This window comes from Anomaloglossus baeobatrachus, chromosome 1 (genome assembly GCF_048569485.1).
Source record: "Anomaloglossus baeobatrachus isolate aAnoBae1 chromosome 1, aAnoBae1.hap1, whole genome shotgun sequence".
Taxonomy (NCBI): domain Eukaryota; kingdom Metazoa; phylum Chordata; class Amphibia; order Anura; family Aromobatidae; genus Anomaloglossus; species Anomaloglossus baeobatrachus.
In genome coordinates, this window is record NC_134353.1 from 767,199,337 (window position 1) to 767,226,463 (window position 27,127).

Here is a 27,127-nt window from a genome sequence, read left to right on the forward strand (position 1 = left end):
AAGCAAGGGGAGCAGAGAGGCACAGCAGGGATTCGGACATCGGAGTCTGTAGTTGCCAGGGCATAAAATCCATCCCTGGTAGCTGAATCCGGAGGGCAGGAGAGCTGTAAGCCCCCTGTCCCAGAAGCAATCTGAAGGTACAGCTGCATCCCAAGGGCCCGGTGTAGACTCCAGCAGAGAAGCACCAGAGAGGGCCTGCGCAGTCTACCACACAGAAAAGGGGACGAACAACAAGTCCCAGCAGCAAGAGGGCAATTGCAAACCCAAAGTGCAGTGTCCTAACACAGCAGAGAAAGATTAAGGAGTAGGCCTCATACTCAACTGGCCAAAGATCACCCCAGGCACTTCCAGGCCGGCCGGATCATCTTTACCATCTGTGACGGTCTCCCTGGACTAAGTTTCTGCCGAGTAAAAGAGGAGAAGGTAAAGAGACTACTGTTTGTGCCTGTTTCTTTCATTGCTGGTCGGCCCTGCACCGTGTTAGTCACGCAGCACCATAGACTTCCATAAACACCAACCGTGCCCCGGGCATTGCTCCACCTGTGGGGAGCAGTACTACCATTGCTGCCATAACCTCATCCCGGAGGCCTCACACAGCAGCGGCGGCTTAGTAGCCGCATACCACAGGTGGCGTCACGAACACAAACTTTAATTCAAGCCACATATTCAACTGACACCCACCAGGGCCACGGAGCCGGGCCCAGCCACCACTGACTACCACCGGACTAGTCCGGCACCGGGTGTCCCATAGCCCTGGGGTGGGCGAGTCAAATAGGCAGGGCTTTATTCAGGTGTGCGTGGTTTTGTCCTCCAAATACTGGAATTTTAAGTTTAGTGAGAGCTGTTAAAGGGGTATTCCCATCTCCAACATCCTATCCCAATATGTAGTAGGTGGAAAAATAATAAAATTAGCAAATGCCTTCAATTAGAATTGTAGTATAGTTCTTCTGATTCACTATGTCACTTACCTCATGTTCAGGGAATTGCAGGACCTCAGGTATCCATAGTTACAACCACACATATAGTCTCAGTTAGTTAGTTGCTGATGGTCATAACCATGGATACCTAAGGTCCTGTAATGCCCTGCATATGAGGTAAGCAACATCGTGAATCAGAAGAACTATACTACATTTCTAACTGGAGGTATTTGCTAATATTATTAATATTATTATTATGACACCTACTACATATTGGGGTATGATTTTGGAGGTGGGAATACCTCTTTAAGAGAATTCAGTGGCTCTCATTGGGTGCCATCATTCACAGCAGGGAGCTGGCTCTTTTTCTCGGATTGATCGCGACTAACACATCACTAGCATTTTTACTCTTTGCGGGATGCTGTTCACTTACATCACAGGTCCGTTTTAAGTCGTATTGGTGGTCAATAAACGGCTGAGGCGCACTCAAGTTCCATTTTTACTGGATTAGGGAGCATAATACTTGTCTTGTCCCGGCAATCCATGCTATACCACTGTTTAACAGTACAATAGAAGTCTGAGTACAGATGCTATATAGTTTATCATTGACACTGGCGGCCACAGACAGAAAAGGGCCCTTGTGCAAGAACAGTCTGAGTCCTTTGCAGCCTATGAGCTCATAAAAAGTAAAATTTCACCTGCTTTGGAGGTAGAAATGGCCCCCTGACCTCCTAGGCCCCTGTACGGCCGCACAGGTTGCACCAATGATATGTCCGCCCCTGGTCATTGGTGGGAAACTTGTGTGTCGGAACCAACTGTAACTCATCATTTGCCTCCTTTCAGACTCAAACCTATTCGGTTCATTTAAACCATAATGTTATGTTAAAAGGATTGTATTCGTGCATCTTGTAGACTGTGAGCCCTCGCGGGCAGGGACCTCTATCCTCCTGTACCTGTCTGTGTCTTGTATTGTTTATGATTATTGTACTTGCCCTATTATGTATACCCCTTTCACATGTCAAGCGCCATGGAATTGATGGCGCTATAATAATAAATAATAATAATAATAATTTGAGAGCCCCAAAATCTTCATAGATTTTATTTGTTCCACCATCCTCAGGAGGCTGATCACTGCTTTCTATGCTGTTTATGCCCCCAGCCTTTGAGATTAGAGCATTGGATACTGAAGATTTCGGCTACGTAACAGCAGATATCATAGGCATTGTGCATTGTGCTGCATATACAGATCCACCTTAAACGCTTCCTCTTCACAGTGGGAGGCTGGAAGGGGGAAGTCATGTGACCAGCAAGGCTAGAAAACAAGCTGGAGCAGCATTCTGCAGTCTGGAGGATCCAAAGGGCCCTGTAGTGTGATCCATGGTGTAGAGAGGTAAGTGTGAGCGGAGATTTCACCTTATCACAGGTCATTGCCTGGGAGCAGATCAGGCTTTTGTGTCTTACAATGGTCAATGCTCCAATCTGCGCTGCTTACTATTCATTGTCACTTATTCTTTTGTATGCATCTTCTTTATGTTGTGATCATGTTTTAAAAAGATCTCAGATTTATATATAGAACCATATAAGCATAACTGTACCTATATGTTTATTTCTTGTAATAATAGTGATGTGAATGCCAATTAGCTTAATTACCAGAGCATACTAAAGACTGTAGGAAACTACTTTGTGATTGTTATTAATGGGAATTTTTGTATAATTTCATATTTTGTAAACACGTACATGGGATTAGTAAAGCATAATAACAAGGAGTAGTAATGCTAAGTTCTTTTATGAATCAGTGCCTATGAGCTTATAAAGTGGGGTCGCTAGCATCAAAGTAGCAGTTGTTTTGTTGTAGTGCATCATAAGCCTGTTTACCAAAATAATTAATGATAAATAGGAAAATAATCGTTGACAGGTTGGATGACCGAATCCATGACACGTTCACCCTGCTGTGATCTACCACCTGACAGTTAGGCTACTTTCACACATCCGGTTTTTGCTCTGCGGCACAATACGGCGCTCTGCAGAAAAACAGCAACCGTTTTTTTTGCCGCCGGTTGCGTTTTTTTTGCATAGACTTACATCAGAGCCGTATTGTGCCGCATGGGCTTGCGTTCGGTCCGGTTTTCGCCGCATGCGGCAGATTTAGCCGATGCCGCGGCCGCGGAACGTTCCCTGGCACGTTTTTTGCTCCAGCAAAAAAAAAACGCATCGCGCCGCATCCGGCCGCTGCGGCGCATTTTTCAATGCATGCCTATGGACGCACGCGATGCAGAAAAAAACGCATCCGGCCGCCGCATGCGGTTTCTTCCACTGCGCATGCTCAGTAGCATGCCGCAACCGGAAAAAACAGGACGGGCCGCATGTAAAAACATGCAAAGGATGCCGCATCCGTTGCATAGGTTTCACAGCCGGATTGAGCCGCACTGCTCAAACCGGATGTGTGAAAGTAGCCTTACATACAGGTCAGGCTTTGTGCACAGTTTTTTGTTGGCTTTTTTGGAAAAGGTCAGCTTTAAAAAAAACTGTTGAAAAAGAAAAAAAAAAATTGCTTGTAAGACTCATTTTGCTTTTCATATATTATGTGTTTTGATTATTTTTTTCCTCAGTTTTTTTTTAAAAATGTCTGGTTAAAAAAAAAAAAAGTGCATGCCACTTCTAAAGGAAACCTCTTCAGATTAGGCAGTATCCAATTAAAAGACTGATAAAATGCCTAAAGGGAATCTGTCACCCTTTGACGTTATTAATATGGGCATACAGAGTCTATACAGCTGAAATTAGTCATACCTGTCTGCCTCCTGGATGATGGCATGTTTAGTAAAATTCATCTTTTATAGCATTGTTCTTCCAGGTTATGGGGCATACACTGCCCAGAAGATAAGACTGCCTCTGTGTTAGGGGTACTTCTCACATAGCGAGATCACTGCTGAGTCACAGTTTTTGTGACGCAGCAGTGACCTCATTAGCGATCTCGCTGTGTGTGACACTGAGCAGCGATCTGGCCCCTGCTGTGAGATCGCTGCTCGTTACACACAGTGCTGGTTCATTTTTTGGACGTTGCTCTCCCGCTGTGAAGCACACATCGCTGTGTTTGACAGCGAGAGAGCAACGATCTGAATGTGCAGGGAGCCGGCATCTAGGAGCCTGCAGTAAGCTGTAACCAAGGTAAATATCGGGTAACCAAGCGAAGCCCTTTGCTTGGTTACCGGATATTTACCTTGGTTACTAGCATCCGCCGCTCTCAGGCTGCCAGTGCCGGCTCCCTGCTCACGTATCCAGCGTACACATCGAGTAAATAAGCAAAGCGGTTTGCTTATTAACCCGATGTGTACTCTGGCTAGGAGTGCAGGGAGCCAGCCTAAGCGGTGTGCGCTGGTAACCAAGGTAAATATCGGGTAACCAAGCGCATGGTTAACCGATACTTAACTTAGTTACCAAGCACAGCATCGCTTCCACGCGTCGCTGGGGGCTGGTCACTGGTCGCTGGTGAGATCTGCCTGATTGACAGCTCACCAGCGACCATGTAGCGACGCACCAGCGATCCTGACCAGGTCAGATCGCTGTTGGGATCGCTGGAGCGTCGCTAAAGTGTGACGGTACCCTTACGGGAGACTGGCAGATTAGGATAAAGTGGTGTATATCCCAATCGCCACTCAGGGTCCACTGTGCTCCAGATGAAAAAGGAGCTGCTGGCAACCCAAAGGTTAGGCGGAGAATACAGAGCTGGGTGGCTCTCAACTAAATAGGAGCCTGATCCAAGTTAAGTAACACTTGGATCAGGAGACTGTGAACCCTGTTAGTGTCACAGGGTCCACACACCCAGCCCAGCAACTCCCTGTTAACACCACAGGGGTCCAGGGGTACGGTGTCCGTGTGCGTAGGGGGCACAACTGGACAGGTGGCGCAGCAGCCGTAGACCAGTTAACTTCACTGGGCTGCACTAGCAGGATTGGACAGTAGAAGGGAAGTGCGGCGCCTGACCACGGGTGTCTTGACGTGGCTGGCACCGGACGCCTATCCCTACCTATTGCTAACAGCCTGTAGCCGTATTGTGCTCTATACATGGAGGTGTGCTAACCACAGATGAGAAGACCACACCTCCATGTTGTCTTCAGCCCCTTTTATAACCTACAGAGAGGGATAAGTTATGCTCTGCTGCTATAGTCCTGGTGCTTGTCCTTGTTTTCCTATTATATCTTTAGATCTTTCACTTTATCCCTAGCGGTTATATCCTTTTGTTCCACACTCCACACTACGACAATTGTCTCCCCTTATCTTCTTATTCCCAAACAGGTTATTATTTTCATGTTTTCCCTTGATGCAATGTCATGATGCAAATTGTAAAAATCTTTCTGTTTGCTTTCTCTCTCATACCATGTTTGTCTTAGTATTCTTGGCCCCTGGTGAAGGCTCTTGTATGAGCCGAAACGTTGGGTGGGCCGTACCGTTTTTTGGTGAAAAATAAAAAAACTTTGTTTAAGCATACCATACCTGGACTTGTCCTAATTTCTTCTTGCACTGTGTGTCGGGACTATCTTTTGATTGCCTTTTATAACCTAGGCCCACCCCAAACCCAGGGTGGACCACAATGGCATCTGCAGGAGCCAATAGTAGAGTGCCACATCATCAGTGACATCACCAGCGGCCTATCTGGAACCGCCACGTCACTGATGACCTCATGGCAGCCACGCCCCAAACACCTCAAAAGTCGTCTGATGACCAATGGTGAGGTGCCAGGTCATAGGGGCGGGCCTCTGAGAGCCAGTCCGGAGTGGACACATCATCAGGACACCTGATGCCTGCCGGCCTATCAGAGCCTGCCATCTCACGGATATGCCCAGTGAGGTCCTTACCAGATCTAGCCTCTAATGCACTAAATGCTTAAGTATGCTCACTAGCCTGAACAACAGTCTCAGAAATCAGACTATCTGCCTGAGCATGCTCAGTGGGCACAACACAGGACTTAGACACGGCACGAAGTCCAAGTACCTGTGTAAAGAGGCTTTTCGCATTAAGTGTGGGAACATGCTCAGTAGCCTGAACTGAGGACTTAAGGGGGCTTTACACGCAACGACATAGCTAACGAGATGTCGTTGGGGTCACGAAATTTGTGACGCACATCCAGCCTTGTTAGCGACGTTGTTGCGTGTGACACGTAAGAGCGACCGCTAACGATCAAAAATACTCACCTAATCGTTGATCGTTGACACGTCGTTCAAATCCCAAATATCATTGATGGTGCTAGACGCAGGTTGTTCGTCGTTCCTGAGGCAGCACACATCGCTACGTGTGACACCCCAGGAACGACGAACAACACCGTACCTGCGTCCTCCAGCAACGAGGTGGGCATGACTTTCCTGTAATGGAATCCAGCTCACCCACGTCTGACCTCACCGTACCTCAGACTCGGATCCGGCCCTGCCCTGGCCGCAGCAATGAGAAATGAAGGAAAGCGATCCAGCTGAGTGACCAGGTGATTTATTCAGTGCAATACAGACATGGCATAGTCGTGGTTAACGCGTTTCTGGCTTAACGCCCTTAATCAAGGGCGTTAAGCCAGAAACGCGTTAACCACGACTATGCCATGTCTGTATTGCACTGAATAAATCACCTGGTCACTCAGCTGGATCGCTTTCCTTCAATTCTCATGACTTTCCTGTGGCTACTTTCTGCCCCTCCGCTTCAATTGGACACCTGCCGTGTGATGTCGCTTTGACGCCGCACGAACCGCTCCCTTAGAAAAGAGGCAGTTCTCCGGCCACAGCGACGTCGTTAGGCAGGTAAGTATGTGTGACGGGTACTAGTAATATTGTGCGCCATGGACAGCAATTTGCCCGTGACGCACAAACGACGGGGTCGGGGGCTTTCACGAGCGACATCGCTAGCGATGTCGCTGCGTGTAAAGCAGCCTTTAGTCTGAGAAATGGCACAATCAGGCTGAGCATGCTCACTAGGCGAAACACTGGACTAAAGGCCACTTTACACGCTGCGATATCGCTAGCAAGCGTACCCGCCCCGTCTGTTGTGCGTCACGGGCAAATCGCTGCCCGTGGCGCACAACATCGCTTACACCCGTCACACGGACTTACCTTCCCTGCGACGTTGCTGTGGCCGGCAAACCGCCTCCTTTCTAAGGGGGCGGTACGTGCGGCGTCACATCGACGTCACACAGCAGCCATCCAATAGAAGCGGAGGCGTGGAGATGAGCGGGACCAACATCCCACCCACCTACTTCCTCCCTCATTGTGGCCAGCCGCAGGTACGAGGTTGTTCCTCGTTCCTGCGGTGTCACACATAGCGATGTGTGCTGACGCAGGTGCGACAAACAACCTCGCTACTGAATAGGCAACAATTTTTGGTAAGTGAACGACGTCTCACATACCAACGATTTTTGCCTCTTTTGCGATCGTTTAAGGTCACTCATATGTGTTACACGCTGCGACATCGCTAACGACGCCGGATGTGCGTCACAAACACAGTGACCCCGACAATATATCGTTAGCGGTGTCGCAGCGTGTAAATGGCCCTTTAGGCTGGCGTAAATCGGCACGCGCATGCGCGCTAGCCGCCTCTCCACACTTAGAAGTAGAGGAGGAAGCAGCCAGCTGGACAACCCGAGGCATGGCCAAAAACGGCAGCCGGCGCTTGGCGCAAATGGAACCACAGCAGGCTGCTTGCAGCTAAGGCACCGCCGATTCGTAACACTCTGGTCTTCATTATACAGGATTTCTCCTCCCCTTCTCTTTCTTAGTGTCCCTGTCGTGACAGGTGTGTGGTGGGAAATCCCGAGCCTGCAAGTTCTGCAAGCTGTCTCTCCCCTGTACTGTTTCGCACTTCTGTGGTTTCTAATAAGGTACTTAAAACTCCGGCGCCTGCACACTTCACAGTTGATTACAGTGCTCACAGAAGGGCGGAGCAGTGCAGAGGAGAGTCAGCAGGCAGAATGCGCAGGCTCAGGATTTCTGGCGTCACAGCGACTCTAAGGAAAAGAAGGGGAGGAGAAATCATGTATAATGAACACTGGAGGCAATTCTATCTTCCATGCAGCACATGCCCCATATCCGGGAAGATCAAAGCTATAAAAGATTAATTTACTGAACAAGCCATCATCCAGGAGGCATACATGTATAACTAATTCCTATAGATGATTAGACCTGTTGAAGTTCTGTTCGGCAGGATCAGCCCGACTTTAGTTTGGTTTGAGACCCAGACTTGACCTGAATCCCTTTGAAAGGCACTGATTGGGCAGTTCAGGTCTCCACCCACATACAAGCAGCCATAAACAGATCACTTCGGGGGTAGGGAGAGCTGGGTTTTTGTTTTTATTTTTTTTCTGGTGCACTCTACATCTGATAACGCTGTTATTACCCCCAGTATGAGCCAGTCAAACACCACAAGCGACTCACACTGGGCTGAGCACCGCACATACTGAAGCACACTCGAGTGGTCAGCATATGTAAAGATCCCAAACTCGAAGACTGATTTTTGTTTGTAAAGTCCATGTTGCATATGAACACTGAACTTTACTTTTCAAGTTCGCCAATCTCTACTAATCTCAGCTGTATAGAACCTGTATGTGTACCGCCCCCGTAGCAGCAGCCGAGCTTCTCGGATCCGGAGCCGCAGTGGCTCGAGGGGTCTCCGGACCCGGGGGGTCCGCGCGGACACTCAAATTAAAAAGGAGTGGGGGAGTATATACACGGGATTAGGAAAGTTCGTAACGTTACCCACGGTGCGTGGTAATTTGGAGTACCACCGCTGCAGTTGCCCCGGGAGCCCGGTGATGGTGATAGGGCTGGTAGGGGTGCCATTGGGGGTAGGAGAAGGGTTTTTCAGTGTACTCACTCAGTCTAGAAATAACCAAACCGACAGCTTGTAAACCAGAGTTCTGAGCACCACTGCAGCTGGGAGGGAGCACGCTTGGGTCCATGTCCTTGGTGTTGCAGTTAGTCCGTGACCCTTTCCTTGGCACCTGTGTTTACTTCTTTGGACTCTCAAGTCTGAAACTTTTCGGGTTAGCCGTATGGCTAACGGAGTGAGCTTGCTCTCAGGGTTCACGCATAGAATTTCTTTGGACTGTATTGGGAAAGTCCTATCTCATCGGTGCGCTAGTACCCCGATTTTGGAGCGGGTTGGGGATGACACTTGAAGTCTTCACCCCCATCGGGTAAATTACCAGGACACATGAAGCTTCCCTGGCCCCTGCCCGGTGATAGCTCATGGCCGCCGGCCGCCCTTCTCGGCAGTCCGTGCCCCCTGACACTATCCCCTGCGACCGGGGTTCCAGCTCCTACCAGGTCCAGACCAACGTCTGCCACCTAGTATTCAGGAGCCCTGCTCCACCTGTGACCTCTCCTCACGAGAGTCACCTCCTTCTCCTTCCACTACCACTTTACTTCTCCTCAGTTTCTCACTCTCCCCTACCAACACCCCATGTGGGCGGCCTTATTCCCTTCAGGCCCCCCAATAGTGTGTCTGGTGGGTACAGTGCACTGCAAAGTGTTCCTAGGGTTTTGATTGGCTCAGTTGTTGGCAACACCCAAAGGACCAGGACCCGTAACCAAGGAGGGTGGATACTGTGCTGAAGGGCAGATTGCACAATACCCTGTGACGACTTGATAGGCCAGGTTGTCACATATGCCCATATTAATAACTCAAAAAACTCAAAAGCACCACTCCAGCATTTTGTTTTTTATTTTCTTGCTGGAGTGGTGCTTTGAATGTAAGTCCCCTGCCCAGTCTTATATGCACCTGCCGTCATCTTCATCTGTTTCCAGTATCGCTCCAGTCGCTCTCCTGTGATTTGTGACCTCCCGGCAGCTCCAGTGTTTCATGGAGCATGCTGAAGGTCACAACTCAGTGTAAATCTATGAGAGCCTTGTTTTGCCTGCTCAAAAACGGTAGATTTATCAGAAAAAAGTTTTTAAAAATTAGAGAAACACATAAAAACAGTCCCAATTGTGGAACATCCTTCTGCATCAGGGATCTCTCCTACAAATCTGCCAAGTGCTCATATTATTGTTTTGCGTTCTATGAAAATCTCTAACAGGGCCCTCAACCATTTCAAGTCTTTAAGGCTGTATGCGCATGCTGAGTATTTGGTGCAGATATTTTCTGCGTCAAATCTGCACCTTCTGGCAGAAAAATGCACCAAAAACAAATGCATCTTTGGTGCATTTTTCTGACATGTTTTTTTCCTTACTGACGTCAATAAGTGAAAGGGCTAAAAAACGCATGCAAAAACGCATCAACAATTGACATGATGCAGATTATTTTCTGCACCAAATTTTCTAGGAAAAAATAAGCAATGTGCGCACAGTGCTTCAGAATTGTCATTGACTTTGCTGGCATAAAGATAGACATGGAGATTTGTGGCAAATCTGCACCAAATCTGCTTCAAGAAACATAAAAAACGCACTGTGCGCACACATTCAACTGGTCTTCTCATAGTCTTCAGTACTGAGGTGCAAATGCAACCCCTGCACCCATTATTGTTATGCCCCTAGGTGGTCAGTACAGTTGTGCCTGCGGACAATTAAAATTGTATCTTTGAGGTGATTTGGGTCATTTTTGTAATGAGTCAGGTCGACTTTTATGTGAAGCCTATTTATGAACCTTCACAGATAAGCTGCTGGATGTCAAAGGTCTCTTACAAGATAATTGGAAGAGGTTTATTGCAGATAGTGCAGGATCCTCTTCTGCTTCCCCCTCACAATTGCTGACTGTGTATTTGTGATCTGCTGACTGCTTGCGACTTGTGCAATTGTAATTATTATCCAAGTATTAAAACAGTCGTATCTGCAGAGGAATCACCTGTATTTATAGGCATAGTTTTCCATTTGAACTTGGCTACCTGACCACCCTCGGCTTACTGGACGTCTCTTACATTCCAGAGTAGATCTTTAACCAGGACATAAAAAGATATGTATGTTCCAGGTACAAAATGTAATACTTATATCACAAACTCACATTTTTGTAAATATTTTATTATATCTTTTCATAGGACAACACTAAAGATATGACACTTTGATACAAAGTAAAGTACCATATTTTTCATTTTATTTGATGCACTGGATTATAAGACGCACCCCAAATGTAGAGATAAAAAAAATGGAGTCAGTCTAAGGGTATGTGCGCACGTTGCTTTTTACCTGTTTTTTACCTGCTTTTTTGCTGCTTTTTCTTCTGCGCTGTTTAATGCCAAAATGGATGTGTTCTTCTATTCAAGCAAAGTCTATGGGAATTTGGGTTTCTTGTTCACACTATGTTGTTCAAAATGCTGCCTTTTTGTGGCAGAACTTTGGTCAAAAACTCAGCTTTGCAGTGCAAAACCCAAATGGCAAAAACAATTGACATGTTGCTTCTTTGAAAAGCTGAGTTTTTGACCAAAGTTCTGCCACAAAAAGGCAGCATTTTGAACAACATAGTGTGAACAAGAAACCCAAATTCCCATAGACTTTGCTTGAATAGAAGAACACATCCATTTTGGCATTAAACAGCGCAGAAGAAAAAGCAGCAAAAAAGCAGGTAAAAAGCAGGTAAAAAGCAACGTGCGCACATACCCTTATACTCGGGTGTTGTCTTACCGGAGGGGGTCAGCAGCGGTGGTGGAGTCATAGGAGGCAGGGTTGGTGCTGGTGGGGTCTATCCTGGCATAGGTGGAGTCTGCTGGCAGCGGAAGCTGCGGTGGCTGTGTGGAGCAGGCCTGCGCAACAGGTGTCCCAGGTGCTCTGTCGGCAGTCCTGGCTTCAAAGAAGAGCTCCATCTGCGCACATGGTGACTCCGGGCGCCATCATTTGAACCCAGCATCTGGGACACCCGCCGTACCAGACTGCTCCATACAGCTGGCCGCCAACCCGCATAGAGAAGCAGCCAGCTGGCCGCCTGCCCGCACACAGAGGCAGCCGGACGCTTGCCCACACAGAGAAGGCAGCCGGCCGCCTGTCCGCACGGAGAAGGCAGCCAGCCGCCTGTCCGCACAGAGAAAGCAGCCAGCCGCCTGTCCGCACAGAGAAGGCAGCCAGCCGCCTGTCCGCACAGAGAAGGCAGCCAGCCGCCTGTCCGCACAGAGAAAGCAGCCAGCCGCCTGTCCGCACAGAGAAGGCAGCCAGCCACCTGTCCGCACAGAGAAGGCAGCCAGCCGCCTGTCCGCACAGAGAAGGCAGCCAGCCGCCTGTCCGCACAGAGAAGGCAGCCAGCCGCCTGTCCGCACAGAGAAGGCAGCCAGCCGCCTGTCCGCACAGAGAAGGCAGCCAGCCGCCTGTCCGCACAGAGAAGGCAGCCAACCGCCTGTCCGCACAGAGAAGGCAGCCAGCCGCCTGCCCACACAGAGAAGGCAGCCAGCTGCCTGCCCGCACAGTTACCACTCACCTCTCTGTATGGGCCCCCACAGCACCGCTCTTTCTCCTGCGGGGTACTTTTCTTATGCCTGTGTCAAAGAGAAAGTGTTGAGCAGGGAGCAGATACACAGCTCAGCAGACAGTATCACACAGAAGAGGATTAGATACACAGCCGTGCAGACAGTATCACACAGGACAGGATTAGATACACAGCTCAGCAGACAGTATCATACAGGATAGGATTAGATAGACAGCCCAGCAGACAGTATCACACAGGAGAGGATTAGATACACAGCCCTGCAGACAGTATCACACAGGATAGGATTAGATACACAGCCGTGCAGACAGTATCACACAGGAGAGGATTAGATACACAGCTCAGCAGACAGTATCACACAGGAGAGGATTAGATACACAGCCCTGCAGACAGTATCACACAGGATAGGATTAGATACACAGTCTGGCAGACAGTATCACACAGGATAGGATTAGATACACAGCTCAGCAGACAGTATCACACAGAAGAGGATTAGATACACAGCTGTGCAGACAGTATCACACGATAGGATTAGATACACACCCGTGCAGACAGTATCAAACGATAGGATTAGATACACAGCCGTGCAGACAGTATCACACAGGATAGGATTAGATACACAGCTCAGCAGACAGTATCACACAGGATAGGATTAGATACACAGCCATGCAGACAGTATCACACAGGAGAGGATTAGATACACAGCTCAGCAGACATTATCACACGACAGGATTAGATACACAGTAGTGCAGACAGTATCACACAGGATAGGATTAGATACACAGCTCAGTAGACAGTATCACACAGGATAGGATTAGATCCACGGCTCAGCAGACAGTATCACACAGGAGATTAGATACACAGCTATGCAGACAGTATCACACAGGATAGGATTAGATACACAACCCTGCAGACAGTGTCACCAGTACACACACAGGTACTCACATGCAGCAGCGCCGGCTGCTGGCACGGGGGCGGCACACTACCATCGCTCTGTACCCTTGGTAGACGAGCGCTTTTCCAACATGAAAATGATCCAAAACACACATGTAAGGAAACTGTTGTATTTCTAAAGAAGAACAGGGTAAAAGTGATTCAGGGGCCAAGTATGTCACCTGACCTGAACCCAACCGAACATCTATGGTGAATTCTGAAGAGACAAATTGAGCATCACTCTCCATCCAGCATCCATGCTCTAAAAGAGTTTGCTGTGGTAGATTGGAAAAAGAAAGATGTTGCAGTATCTGTTACTGTGAATGTTAATGGGAACCTTCCATGTCATTTTGCCCTACTAAACTGTCCCCACTGCTGTAAAAGTCATGTAATGAGTATCCCTAACTTGAGTATGCAAAGTTTAATGCCCCTGTATATAAGTAAAAAAAACACAGTTTTAATCTTTAGTTACATTCTGTGTACAGTGCCTTGCGAAAGTATTCACCCCCTTGGCATTTTTTATGTTTTGCTACCTCACAAACTGGAATTTCACTTTTTTTTGAGGGGTTGCATCAGTTCATGTAAAGATCATGCAAAATAACTGAAAACTTCAGTGTGCATAACTATTCACCCCCTAAAGTCTGTACATTGTAGAGCCTCAATTTGCAGTTACAAATTCAGGGTTACATTTGGTCTCTGTGCTGCCTCTCTTGTTAATGCCCTCCTTGCCCAGACTGAGCATTTTGGTGGGTGACCCTCTCTTGGCAGATTTGTTGTGATACCATGTTCTTTCCATTTGATGGTGCTCTGAGAATCATCAGAGATTGGGGTATTGTTTAAAAACCCAACTCTGATTTGTACTTCTCAACAACTTTGTCTCCCACTTGTTTGGAGATCTCCTCGGTCTTCATGGTGTTCTTTGGTTAGTGGTGTTCTTTGGTTAGTGGTGCCTCTTGCTTAATGGTGTTGCTTCCACTGTGGCTTTTTAGAATAGGTGGGTATATATTGACAGACCATGTGCCAGATTGCACAATGGTGGACTGGCTTTCACTAAGCATGTGAGTTATGAAGATAATAAATTTTTAGGGGCGTCATAACAAAAGGGGTGAATAAATATGCCAATGGCAGTTTTTATTTATTTTATCCCATCAATTTAATTTTTGGCTATATTTTTTCTCACTTAACTTCCCCAACTTGGACTATTTAGTGCTCATGCATCACACACAAATTGGACTGCAAAAATATTTAAAGGGAACCTGTCAAATCCACTATGCACCCAGAACCACGAGCAGTTCTGGGTACATATTGCTAATCCCTGCCTAACCGCCCCTGTTCTAGTAGCATAGATAAAGGGATCTTTAGAAGACTTATTTCTAAAAATCTTTTATCATATGCTAATGAGGCCAGGGACTAGTTGCAAGGGCGTTACTTCCCTTGGCTAGTCGGCCCCTTTAGCATGTAATTATGCCCCTATGGGCGTGCTACTATGCTAATGAATGCGCAGTTTCAGGGATATGGTCACGCTCACCTCTGCTGCTACCTTTGGTTTTCAGCTCAGTGCGCAAGATCAGAACGTCCCTGGACTTCCGGACATACGCACTACACCAGTGTGAAGCCGGGACGTGTACTTCATAGTACGCATGACATGAAGTCCAGGACTTATGATCATGCGCTCTGAGCCGAAAACCAGCAGTGGCAATTCAAATTGTTCCTGTGTGACGACCCAGAAATTCTGTGGACGCTTCTGGATTTGTTGAATGGATTTCTTACAAAATGAATGTCTTTGTTGATACAAGATTGGTTTCTCTTACAGATAAATAATGGCTCTAAACTGGCAAGTCCTGATCATTTCGGTGCAAGCCTTTATTGTATCAGTGAAGTTATGTGGTGAGTAAAATAAAGAAATGCACCTTTGGACGGATTAAAGCATAAATATGATCTTCATTCATTTTACGACCCCTTACATACCATTTGCACTGTGCTCCCACTTTTATATCTTTTTAGTGATGAAACCTTGACAACAGTTTGGGAGGAAAGTAGGAAATTAAAAAAAACATATGTACCTAAATGTACACAAAAGAATCATCGTAGAGGTTCATGGACCAGGGACCCCACCTTATATAATTTAATTGTATAATCAATCACTAGACATCAATGAACACAAAAACTGAAACTGTGGGGTAGTCCCACTACATTGCATCCTTTTCTACTACAGATATGTTTTCAGACCTTCTACTAGATGAATCCATATATAAAAAAATATTTATTGTAAAAGCATATGAATAGTCTATTATATCTACTACTCATGTCTATACGGCACATGCATATACAGTGATTAAAAAAGTATTTAGTCAGCCACCAATAGTGCAAGTTCTCCCACTTAAAAAGATGAGAGAGGCCTGTAATTGACATCATAGGTAGATCACAACTAGCAGAGACAAAATGAGCAAACAAATCCAGAAAATCACCTTGTCTGATTTGGCAAGATTTTATTTGCAAATTATGGTGGAAAATAAGTTTTTGGTCAATAACAAAAGTTCATCTCAATATTTTGTTATATATCCTTTCTTGGCAACGACAGAGGTCCAACGTTTTCTGTACGTCTTCATTAGGTTGGCACACACTGTAGGTGGTATGTGGGCCCATTCCTCCATGCAGATCTCCTCTAGAGCGGTGGTGTTTTGGGCCTGTCACTGAACAACACGGACTTTCAGCTCCCTCGAAATGTTTTCTATGGGGTTGAGATCTGGAGACTGGCTAGGCCACCCCAGGACCTTCATATGCTTCTTACGAAGCCACTACTTCATTGCCCTGGCGGTGTGCTTGGGATCATTATCATGCTGAAAGACCCAGCCACGTTTCATCGTCAATGCTCTTGGTGGTGAAAGGAGATTTGCACTCAAAATCTCACTATACATGGCCCCATTCATTCTTTCAGGAAAAAAATTCCAGCAAAGGATCAAGTTGAAATATAAGATAAAAATTACCTTTTATCATAAATATAATTAAAAAACAAAAGTACTAAAGTAATCCTGGCAATACATTAACTGCAGTCCATGGTGCAAAAATCAGATAACGTGTTTTGGCTTAAAGAGCCTTCATCTGATTTTTCCACCATGGACTGCATTTAATGTATTGCCAGGATTACTTTAGTACTTTTGTTTTTTAATTATATTTATAATAAAAGGTAATTTTTATCTTATATTTCAACGTGATCCTTCGCTGGAATTTTTTTCCTGTTATATTTTCACTGCTGTGTGGTGGCTCCTGCCTTTTCCAGGCGTGGATTACTAAAGACTGATTTCTATCCAAACGACTGAACTGGTGAGCTGAATATATTTTTCTATTCATTCTTTCATGTATACGGATCAGTCGTCCTGGTCCCTTTGTAGAGAAACAGCTCCAAAGCATGATGTAGCCACCCCCATGCTTCACGGTAGGTATGGTGTTCTTTGGATGCAACTCAGCATTCTGTCTCCTCCAAACACGACGAGTTGTGTTTCTACCAAACAGTTCTACTTTGGTTTCAGCAGACCATATGACATTCTCCCAATACTCTTCTGGATAATCCAAATGCTCTCTAGCAAACTTCAGACGGGCCCGGACATGTACTGGCTTAAGCAGGGGGACACTTCTGGCACTGCTGATCTGAGTCCCTAGCGGCGTAGTGTGTTACTGATGGTAGCCTTTGTTACGGTGTTTCCAGCTCTATGCAGGTCATTCACTAGGTCCCTTAGTGTGGTTCTGGGATTTTTGCTCACTGTTCTTGTGATCATTTTGACCCCACAGGGTGAGATCTTGCGAGGGAGATTATCAGTTGTCCTGTATGCCTTCCATTTTCTTATTATTGCTCCCATAGTTGATTTAATCACACCAAGCTGCTTGCCTATTTCAGATTCAGTCTTCCCAGCCTGGTGCAGGACTACAATTTTGTTTCTGGTGTCCTTCAACAGCTCTTTGGTCTTTACCATAGTGGAGTTTGGAGTGTGTCTGTTTGAGGTTGTGGACAGGTGTCTTATACTAATAAGTTCAAACAGGTGCCATTACTACAGGTAATGAGTGGAGGACAGAAGAGCCTTTTAAAGAAGAAGTTACAGCTCTGTGAGAGCCTGAAATCTTGCATGTTTTTAGATGACTATATACTTATTTTCCACCATAATTTGCAAAAAAAAATCTTGCCAAATCAGACAAGGTGATTTTCTGGATTTGTTTTCTCATTTTTTCTCTCATAGTTGTGGTCTACCTATGATGTCAATTACAGGCCTCTCTGATCGTTTTAAGTGCCCAATTGATGACTGACTAAATGCTTTTTTCCCCACTGTAGTAACCCATACTAGCTGTAAGCCATGCATAAGCAACTTTATGGTCACCAGGGGAACAGCGCTGATCATGTGAATGTGACTGGCAGCAGTCAGGACCTCTGCTGTGCAGAGAGCACTTCCAAGGAAACATTACTTAACAGAGCTGCATCCCCTTCAGCTTTAGGATCCATGGAGGTCTCCGAAGTCGGACCGCCTCTGATCATAAAGTGATGGCACATCCTAGCAATGTAACACAAGATTATAAGATTGGAAAACCAATTAAAGCTAATTAAACAACAATCAGCATTCAATGTCTAGTTGGTAAATGTTAGATCCATCAAATTGTTTTAATAGGGTCTGGGACTATTTTTTATTTTTTGACTATTGGCCTAATAACTGACTTGCTGAAGGGTTACCCCATGAAGATAAAAAAAATTATTCTACTTGCCATGCATGCATAAACTATAAAGATAACATCCATAGTGCTAGTCCTCACCCTCACAGTACCTACAATTTAGCGTAATGCTGGTGCTGATCCTTAATGCCCCCCTCCCTTTTGGGACATTACATCACACATCTGTAGGTGTGGTAGGGGCATGGCCTGATCCCTGATCTAGGACTGCGGGAAGCCGATATCCCTGGGCTGGCTGTTACTAGCAGCAGACATCACTCCCACCACACCCTCTGTTCTCAGACTGCAGGGCAACAGCTTTTATCAAGGGGCTGACTGTTACTGGCAGCAGAGTACAATCCCTGACGTGTAATGGAACATCTCAGAAGGTAGGGGGAGCACCAAGGAGCAGCTCCAGTGTCACACTAAATTCCAGGTACTGTGAGGGTGGGGAACAGCATTATTGATTTAATCTGTAGACTTTATGAAAGAATAGCCATTAAAAAATGTTTTTATCTCCCCGGAGTATCCTTTAATTACCTGGTGCTGGCTGAGAGCGGACCACTCCTGCTTGCGATTCTGCAGCTTTTTGTCAAACAACTGGGAGTTGACTGTCATCCAGTATGACATTGGTAGCCACAATCTGTCAACAAAGCAGAGTGCAAGAGAAGCTGCTGCTCTGTCGACCTGACATCAACGGAAGCCATAGAATCGCTGGCAGGAGCTGTCTGCGACTGCCATGTGAAAAAGCCCATAAAAAATATAATTTGCCTTTGTTGTCTTGCTAATTTATTTTTTATTTGTTTGTTTGTTTTTTTTAAGAAATTCCTGAAGGAAAAATTGATTTAATAAAGTCGTTTAATGGTGAGCTATTGAGTGCAACATTTGATTATTCCAATGACGCCAATCCAAGTGTCTATATTGGACTTCGTCTTTCTAAAAGTCATAATCTGAATAAAGAGGAGGAGTACTTCCAGAGGCTTAAAACTGCAATGGAGGCCATTTCTGCCAGGTAGCGCATCTAGCCATATAGACATATAGATGGGAAACCTGTTGTATGTTTTTTTTCCACTGAGAATTATCACTTTATTTCTTTTTTTAACAAGATTACAACATGCTTTTATAGAAACTTTATTAAAAGGCAAAGTGGGAAAACCAAAATTTTATAAGTCAGGCCTTTCCTGGGAATATCGTGTTGGTGTTCGCAGTTCAGAATCCATGTGGCAGATTTCCTTTAATGAAGTGGAGAATTGTTAAATTAAATTATGGCAGATGGGAACTTTATATTTTAAATCTCAGTTCACATATGCATTTATTTAAAAGAACAGAAAAATAGAATTCATGCAGGATCTGTCATAGACATATGCCCCATGGGCCCAATTGACTATTGTGGGGTATTTTGAGTTTCTGTTAAGGGGTCCGTCATTTCAGAAAACTTGTGCAGCATGCTACATTTTTTTTTTCTCCTAATGATAATGACAAAAACTGCAACCAAGCCTCTTAACAGCGACTCTAACTCAAATGTAGACAGAGGAAGGCTATGTGAATGTCTTCCTGTAAAGTAATGTCAGCAATAGCATTATTACTCACCACTGATTATTTGTTATTTAAATGGTTATTTCCTTTTTCCAAAATTGCGTAAACGTAATAATATTAGCAAATATCTCCAATTAGAACTGTAGTATAGTTCTCGTTATATATCTATGTCTCTTAGCTCATGTGCAGGGCATTGCAGCTTAGGTATCCATGGTTACGACCGCTCATATAGTGACAGTAAGGGTACGCTCATATGAACATTGAAATCGGATGAGTGCAAAGTGAGAAAATCTCGCATTGCACTCTGACCAATGCTAGTCAATGAAGGAGAGTTGGTCAGCTTTTCTCGCATCCAGATTCTGGATGCGAGAAAAGTTGCAGCATGCTGCGATTTTCTGCGAGAGCCGTATCACTCGCACCAATTCAAGTCTATGGGTGCGAGAGATACAGCGGACTGCACTCAGATGTTATTCCAGTGCAGTGCGATATACGCACAGGCTGACAATGGAGAAGATAGCGGGGATTAACCCCTCCCTCTCCTCCGCAGCGCCCGCCCTCAGCTTCGCAGCTTTGACCTGATTGCAGGATTGGGTGACAGTCGCATGACACTTGGCTCACGCTCGCAGCAGAGCCTGAGCCCGGGGGCATTAGCATATCGCATCCGATGCTCTCGCATCAGATGCCATACGCTCGTGTGAGTCCAGCCTTAGTTCCTCATGGTCTTTACCATGCATACCTAAGCTGTAATGCCCTGCACATGAGGTAAGAGACATGGCTATAACAGAAGAACTATACTACATTTCTAATTGGAGGTATTTGCTAAGATTATTATTGTTATACCTACTACATATTGGGATGTATATTACACATGGGAATACTCCTTTAACCTTATTATCACTAAAAGCGCCGTACATTCCCAACGCAAGTCGGAGGTGAGTGAATGAAGAGGTCTCACGGGGTGAACTCACCCAATACTCTGCAGGTAATGGCTGTGTGCTCCAGTCAGAACTTGCTGCTAACAATCACGGGTGTTAACCAGTTAAATCTCATTATCAAACTGTGGCAGCAGGATTTAACAAGTGCCAGCATTGGGGTGCGCCATTTTAAGCTCCCATGGTGACGTTTTTGTGGGTTGTAGATGAGCTGCTATGACAGCAAGTGGTCTGCTGAAAACCTCTGTGCATGTCATAGAAGTGCTCCTTTGAAACATGCTTGTGGGTGGGCTTTAAAGGAGACTGTGATTTTCATGATATGCAGCATTACTATGGCATTGCTGTATATAACACAAGTGATCAGATGATCATAGCTTCATGTCCCCTAAGAAGACTGTTAAGAACAATGAAAAGTAGAAACAATTTTTTTAAAAAAGTATGAAAAAAATGTAAAAACAATGTTCAAATCACCCCCTTTTGCCAACTTAAAAATAAAAAAAAAAACAGATATATGGTGTTATTGAGTTCAGAAAAGTCAGATCTCTCAAAATATAAAAATGATTAATCGGTAAACACTGGAAAGAAAAATATTTAAAGATATTTAAAAATATTTAACTGCAAAATTATTCTTTCATCACAGCAATACAACAAAAAATGCCATAACAAGCAATCAAAACATCGTATCTATCCCAAAATAGTATCAATAAAAACATCATTTCATCCCACAAAAAAATAAGCCATCACACAGCTCCTTCGACCAATAAATGAAAACCTTTACGAGTCTTGGAAAATGGCGACATAACCCCCTAAATTTTTTTGCAAACTTCTGATTTTTTTTCAACACTAAAATAAAAAAAATAACTGAACTTGCTTTGATATCGCCATAGTCGTATCAACAAGGAGATAATTATCACAAGGTCATTTTAACACTGTAAAAACAATTCCCAAAAGATCATGTGAATATTGTGGCGTTTTTTTTCACACTTTCTCCCCATTTGAAATTGTTTCCCCATTTTCCAGTACACTATGTGGCAGAATGATTAGTGTCATTCTAAAGTACATCTTGTCCTGCAAAAAAACAAGGCCTCGTATGTTTTTGTGGACAGAAAAATAAAAAAAGGTATGGCACTGCGAAGAACGGGAGGAAGAAAACCTGCAAAAACGGAAATTGACTCCGTCGTGATGGGGTTCGAGAGGATCTGTCACTTACTTACTGTAAATATGATTTTTTTTACTTTATTTAAAAGCTGATGTTCTCCTGATTCTGGTATTGTTCTATTTTTGTTCCTGAGATATGGCCTCCTGTATATAAATCTCATCGTTTTAGTCAACTGGGCCTAATCATCAAAAAGACGCTTAGAGAAAAGAATTGAGGATCACGCCCACTTGGCTAAAAATGTAAAAAGAAAAGAGGAGGGTCATATTTTAGAGATGGAGAGGCACAGGAACAAAACATAAACAATACCATGCTCCAGGGAGCTTCAGCTGTTACATCAGGTAAAAAAATGATGTTGAAAAATTTTTGTCGAGTCCTCTATAAATATAAAGCTCTTCTACTGCCTTTTCCTTTAAAATGAATCTCCGTGTTTGGAGCCTCGTTAACCACAGAAGATTCATATTTGCTTTGTGTGATCAAAAGTAAAATTACTCGGGGGGCTTGGGGTCCCCGATATAACTAAACACTACTGGACAACTCATATCCCTGCATGGTCCAATTGTTGAGCCTTCTCTAGATGGATGGAAATAGATGTTATGGTTAGCTCCATTACATCCCAACCCTTATCTTTGGGACACCTCTTCTAGCAAACCTGACCCACACACTCTAGGTCCCGTAGCTTTCACCAAGAGGATCTGGGACTGTTGTGTTAAAAATAGTGATGAGCGAGTACTAAAAAGCTCGGGTGCTCGAGGCTCGGGCCGAGCATCCCAAGATACTCGTGTACTCGGCCCGAGCAACGAGCCCAATGTTATCCTATGGGAGACCCGAGTATTTTTGTGAAATGACCCCCCGGCAGCATGTAGAAACCCTAAAAATGTCACAAAAGTCTCAGAAGAGTGCTCAAATGACATGGCAACAGCATGGGGAAGACCCCTTGAAGCATTTATCACTCAAAAGTCACAGCTGTGAACAATTTTGTCCGCGTTTTACGCCATTTTTACGGACTCACCAGAAAACCTTGCAAAATGATTCCAAAATGATTTTTCATGGCGGAAATGTTAAGGGCACATACCCAATAGTGAGATAGAGCTGGTGTATGTTACTTTTTGAGATTAATACATGAAAGATTTTACATAAACATTGTGTGGCACTCCGATGTCCAAAACGCACGTTTTGTGCTTTTTACAAGCGATGTCGGTCATTTTTTTTTCATTCTATCTCCCGTCGGTCGGTCTCGCTCTGTCGGTCTCTCTCTGTCTTGTCTGTCCCCCTCTCACAGTCTGTCGGTCATTCTCCCCCCTCTCTCTTACTCACCGTTCGCCGATCACTGCTGCGGCACTGCACGGCATTCACACTGCTCCTGCGGCTTTTCTTCTTTTGAAAAAGCCGGCCGCTCATTAATCAATCTCGTATTCTCTGCTTTCCTGCTTTTCGGCGCTTATGATTGGTTGCAGTGAGACACGCCCCCACTCTGAGTGACAGGTGTCACACTGCACCCAATCACAGCAGCCGGTGTGTGTGTGTATACTGTGCAGTGAAATAAATAATTAAATAATTAAAAAAAACGGCGTGCGGTCCCCCCCAATTTTAATACCAGCCAGATAAAGCCATACGGCTGAAGGCTGGTATTCTCAGGATGGGGAGCGCCACGTTATGGGGAGCCCCCCACCCTAACAATATCAGCCAACAGCCGCCCAGAATTGCCGCATACATTATATGCGACAGTTCTGGGGCTGTACCCGGCTCTTCCCGATTTACCCTGGTGCGTTGGCAAATCGGGGTAATAAGGAGTTATTGGCAGCCCATAGCTGCCAATAAGTCCTAGATTAATCATGTCAGGCGTCTATGAGACACCCTCCATGATTAATCTGTAAATTACAGTTAAAAAACACACACACACGAAAAATCCTTTATTAGAAATAAAAAACAATAACAAAGTCCCTCATTACCAATTTATTAACCCCGACAAACCCTCCATGTCCGGTGTAATCCACGGTCCTCCAGCGTCGCGTCCAGCTCTGCTGCATGGAAGTGACAGGAGCTGCAGAATACACCGCCGCTCCGGTCACCTCCACGCAGCTAATGAGGTGAGTATAGCGATCAGCTGAGCTGTCACTGAGGTTACCTGGATGCAGCGGTGGCCGCGGGTAACCTCAGTGACAGCAGCTGATCGCGCTACTCACTGCCGCTCCGGTCAGCTCCATGCACCAACTGAGGTGAGAAGCGCGATCAGCTGCTGTCACTGAGGTTAATCGCGGCCACCGCTGGATCCAGCGGTGGCCGGGAGTTACCTGACTGACAGCAGCTGATCGCGCTTCTCACCTCAGTTGCTGTGTGAAGCTGACCGGAGCGGCAGTGAGTAGCGTGATCAGCTGCTGTCACTGAGGTTACCCGCGGCCACCGCTGGATCCAGGTAACCTCAGTGACAGCTCAGCTGATCGCTATACTCACCTCATTAGCTGCGTGGAGGTGACCGGAGCAGCGGTGTATTCTGCAGCTCCTGTCACTTCCATGCAGCAGAGCTGGACGCGACGCTGGAGGACCGTGGATTACACCGGACATGGAGGGTTTTGTTGTGGGTAATAAATTGGTGATGAGGGACTTTGTTATTGTTTTTTATTTCTAATAAAGGATTTTTCGGGTGTGTGTGTGTTTATTTACTGTAATTTACAGATTAATCATGGAGGGTGTCTCATAGACGCCTGACATGATTAATCTAGGACTTATTGGCACCTATGGGCTGCCAATAACTCCTTATTACCCCGATTTGCCAACGCACCAGGGTAAATCGGGAAGAGCCGGGTACAGTCCCAGAACTGTCGCATATAATGTATGCGGCAATTCTGGGCGGCTGCTGACTGTTATTGTTAGGGTGGGGGGCTCCCCATAACGTGGCGCTCCCCATCCTGAGAATACCAGCCTTCAGCCGTATGGCTTTATCTGGCTGGTATTAAAATTGGGGTGACCGCACGCCGGTTTTTTTAATTATTTATTTATTTATTTTACTGCACAGTATAGACACGCCCACCGGCTGCTGTGATTGGGTGCAGTGTGACACCTGTCACTCAGCGTGGGGGCGTGTCTCACTGCAACCAATCATAGGCGCCTGTGGGCGTGGAAAGCAGGGAATATGAGATGGCTGTGTACAGAGCACAGCGCGCCGGCCGGTATAAAGGCTCGGTCACGCTGTGCAGGCCGGCCAATCACTGCAATTCCACAACTAACAGGGCTGTGGCATTGCAGTGGTCTGCCAGCCAATCCCTGCATGAGGGCTGGCTCTCAAAAGAGCGCCAACATGCAGAAATGAAGACCACGAGTAAAGCACGAGTATCGCGAAATTACTCGGTACCCGCCGAGTAGCCCGAGTACAGTGATACTCGTGCGAGTACCGAGTAGTAACAAGCATACTCGCTCATCACTAGTTAAAAAGTTTCCACTTAGGTCTGAACACTCCCCTCTGACTTCATTTCTTTTTAACCCCAGGATGCCGGATGGTATGCAGGGAACCATGACCAAAGCGTGGTTTGACAAGAAGCTGTTTTGCTATGCTGACATAGTAGACTTGCACTCCAAAGTTCTTCTCCCCTTTGCTACCATATCCACTAAATTTAATCTCCCTGGCAACTCCCAATATCGGTACCTACAAGTTAGACACCTGATGTACTACCCTTTTTCCTCACTAGAAGTTTCTACCCCTACACTTTTTGAAAGATTATGCAGAGCCGGAGTTTCTACTAAGGGCCTTATCTCAGATATATATCGTATTCTAGTTACCCCCTATCCAGATGAACGGCCACATCACGCATATAGCGATAATTTCCCAGCATTTAGGACACATTAGAGTTAAAGGGAACCTGTCACCACTTTTTGGCGTATAAGCTGCGGCCACCACCACCGGGCTCTTATATACAGCATTCTAACATGCTGTATATAAGAGCCCGGGCCGCTGTGAGAACATAAAAAACACTTTATAATACTTACCTAACGGTCGCTCGGTTGGCCAGATGGGCGTCTCCGTCCTCCGGTGCCGGCGCCGCCTCTTTCGGCCATCTTCGTCCTCCTTCTTCTCTAGTCGTGGTACATGACGTGTCCGACATCATCCACACTCGCCGGTATTCAGGTCCTGAGCAGGCAGATCAAAGTATTGTAGTGCGCCTGCGTGGGACCAGCGAGTGTGTATGACGTAGGATGCGTCATGCACACAGGAGTCAGAAGGAGGACGAAGATGGCCGAAAGGGGAGGCATGTTAGAATGCTGTATATAAGAGCCCGGTGGTGGTGGCCGCAGCTTATACACCAAAAAAGTGGTGACAGGTTCCCTTTAAATCTTTGTCTCCCACTTTTTCCCGTCAGTAGGCAGACCTTCTAAAGAGCTTAGCACCACTTTAGCACGTAAAGAAAACCAGATTTCTCTCCCTATTTTGTTCTGTATGAGTTGTGGATTCTTATGTTGGCTTTCTGCTCAATAAACATTTTCTCATTTACAAATCTAGTCGATTGGGCATCAAAGAAGGGGACCCCAAGACAGGACTGCTAGCCCTGCAGCTCATGGCACAGAAGGTTTCTTGTGAGAACATAGAAACACCTATAAGAAACAGGTTATTTACACATATGAAATACCACCTTCACAAAGAAAAAGAAAATATAGGTAATTATCCCTCATTGCTGAGTCCTGACTGTATATCTGGTTGTGATCAATGAATCCTGGATACGGCATGGCTGGTTAGAAGATGTGGAGATGACCCTTGTTATTACTTATTTGTCACACTGATCCCTTCTTATTGGTCAATGAAAAGTATTAAAAAGTCTAATGAAAATGACAAAAAAAGGAAGACGAGTAGACATGTCCCAATTTTTCAATAACTGCATTTTTAAGGAACAAATGCAGCTTATCAGCAATGTTAAAAAGTAACTGCCCCCCTAAATGTAGTAAGTAGTGATCAGCGGGCACCACCATGTTGGGGTGCTTGGTACTCGTAACCAGCAGGTCAGATTCTTGGATGGGTGCGACATGTTTGCCGAGCGCAATGCAAGTCAATGGGAAACTAAAGCATTTTTCTGGAAGATGTGCCAATAAAAAGCTAGTTTCCCATTGACTTCCACTATGTTCGGTACTCGAGTCGAGCCCGTCCGAGCGTCCAACCCGCTGGGTATGAGTTCAAAGCACCCGAGCATGATAGTGCTCGCTCATCACTAGTAGTAAGCAGTCACACGACAGTTAGGAGCAAACCAATAAAATTGTAAATATATATTATATAATATACATACAGTGCCTACAAGTAGTATTCAACCCCCTGCAGATTTAGCAGGTTTACACATTCGGAATTAACTTGGCATTGTGACATTTGGACTGTAGATCAGCCTGGAAGTGTGAAATGCACTGCAGCAAAAAAGAATGTTATTTCTTTTTTTTATTTTTTTTTTTTTTAAATTGTGAAAAGTTTATTCAGAGGGTCATTTATTATTCAACCCCTCAAACCACAAGAATTCTGTTTGGTTCCCCTAAAGTATTAAGAAGTATTTCAGGCACAAAGAACAATGAGCTTCACATGTTTGGATTAATTATCTTTTTTTCCAGCCTTT

At 45.4% G+C, this 27,127-nt stretch overlaps 1 protein-coding gene across 2 annotated transcripts in view; it reads left to right on the forward strand.

Moving 5' to 3' along the window:
• Positions 1–2,184: 2,184 nt before the first annotated feature.
• TCN2 (transcobalamin 2) overlaps positions 2,185–27,127 on the forward strand; it is a 59,490-nt gene continuing 34,547 nt past the window's right edge. The window contains exons 1-4 of one of the 2 annotated variants that reach the window (XM_075324374.1): positions 2,185–2,307; positions 15,040–15,113; positions 18,741–18,930; positions 26,038–26,192. In XM_075324374.1, coding sequence (XP_075180489.1) covers positions 15,047–15,113; positions 18,741–18,930; positions 26,038–26,192 — 412 coding nt within the window. In that variant the 5' untranslated portion in view covers positions 2,185–2,307; positions 15,040–15,046. Of the gene's footprint in view, positions 2,308–15,037; positions 15,114–18,740; positions 18,931–26,037; positions 26,193–27,127 lie in introns of both variants that reach the window. The other variant, XM_075324382.1, reaches the window with a different exon arrangement.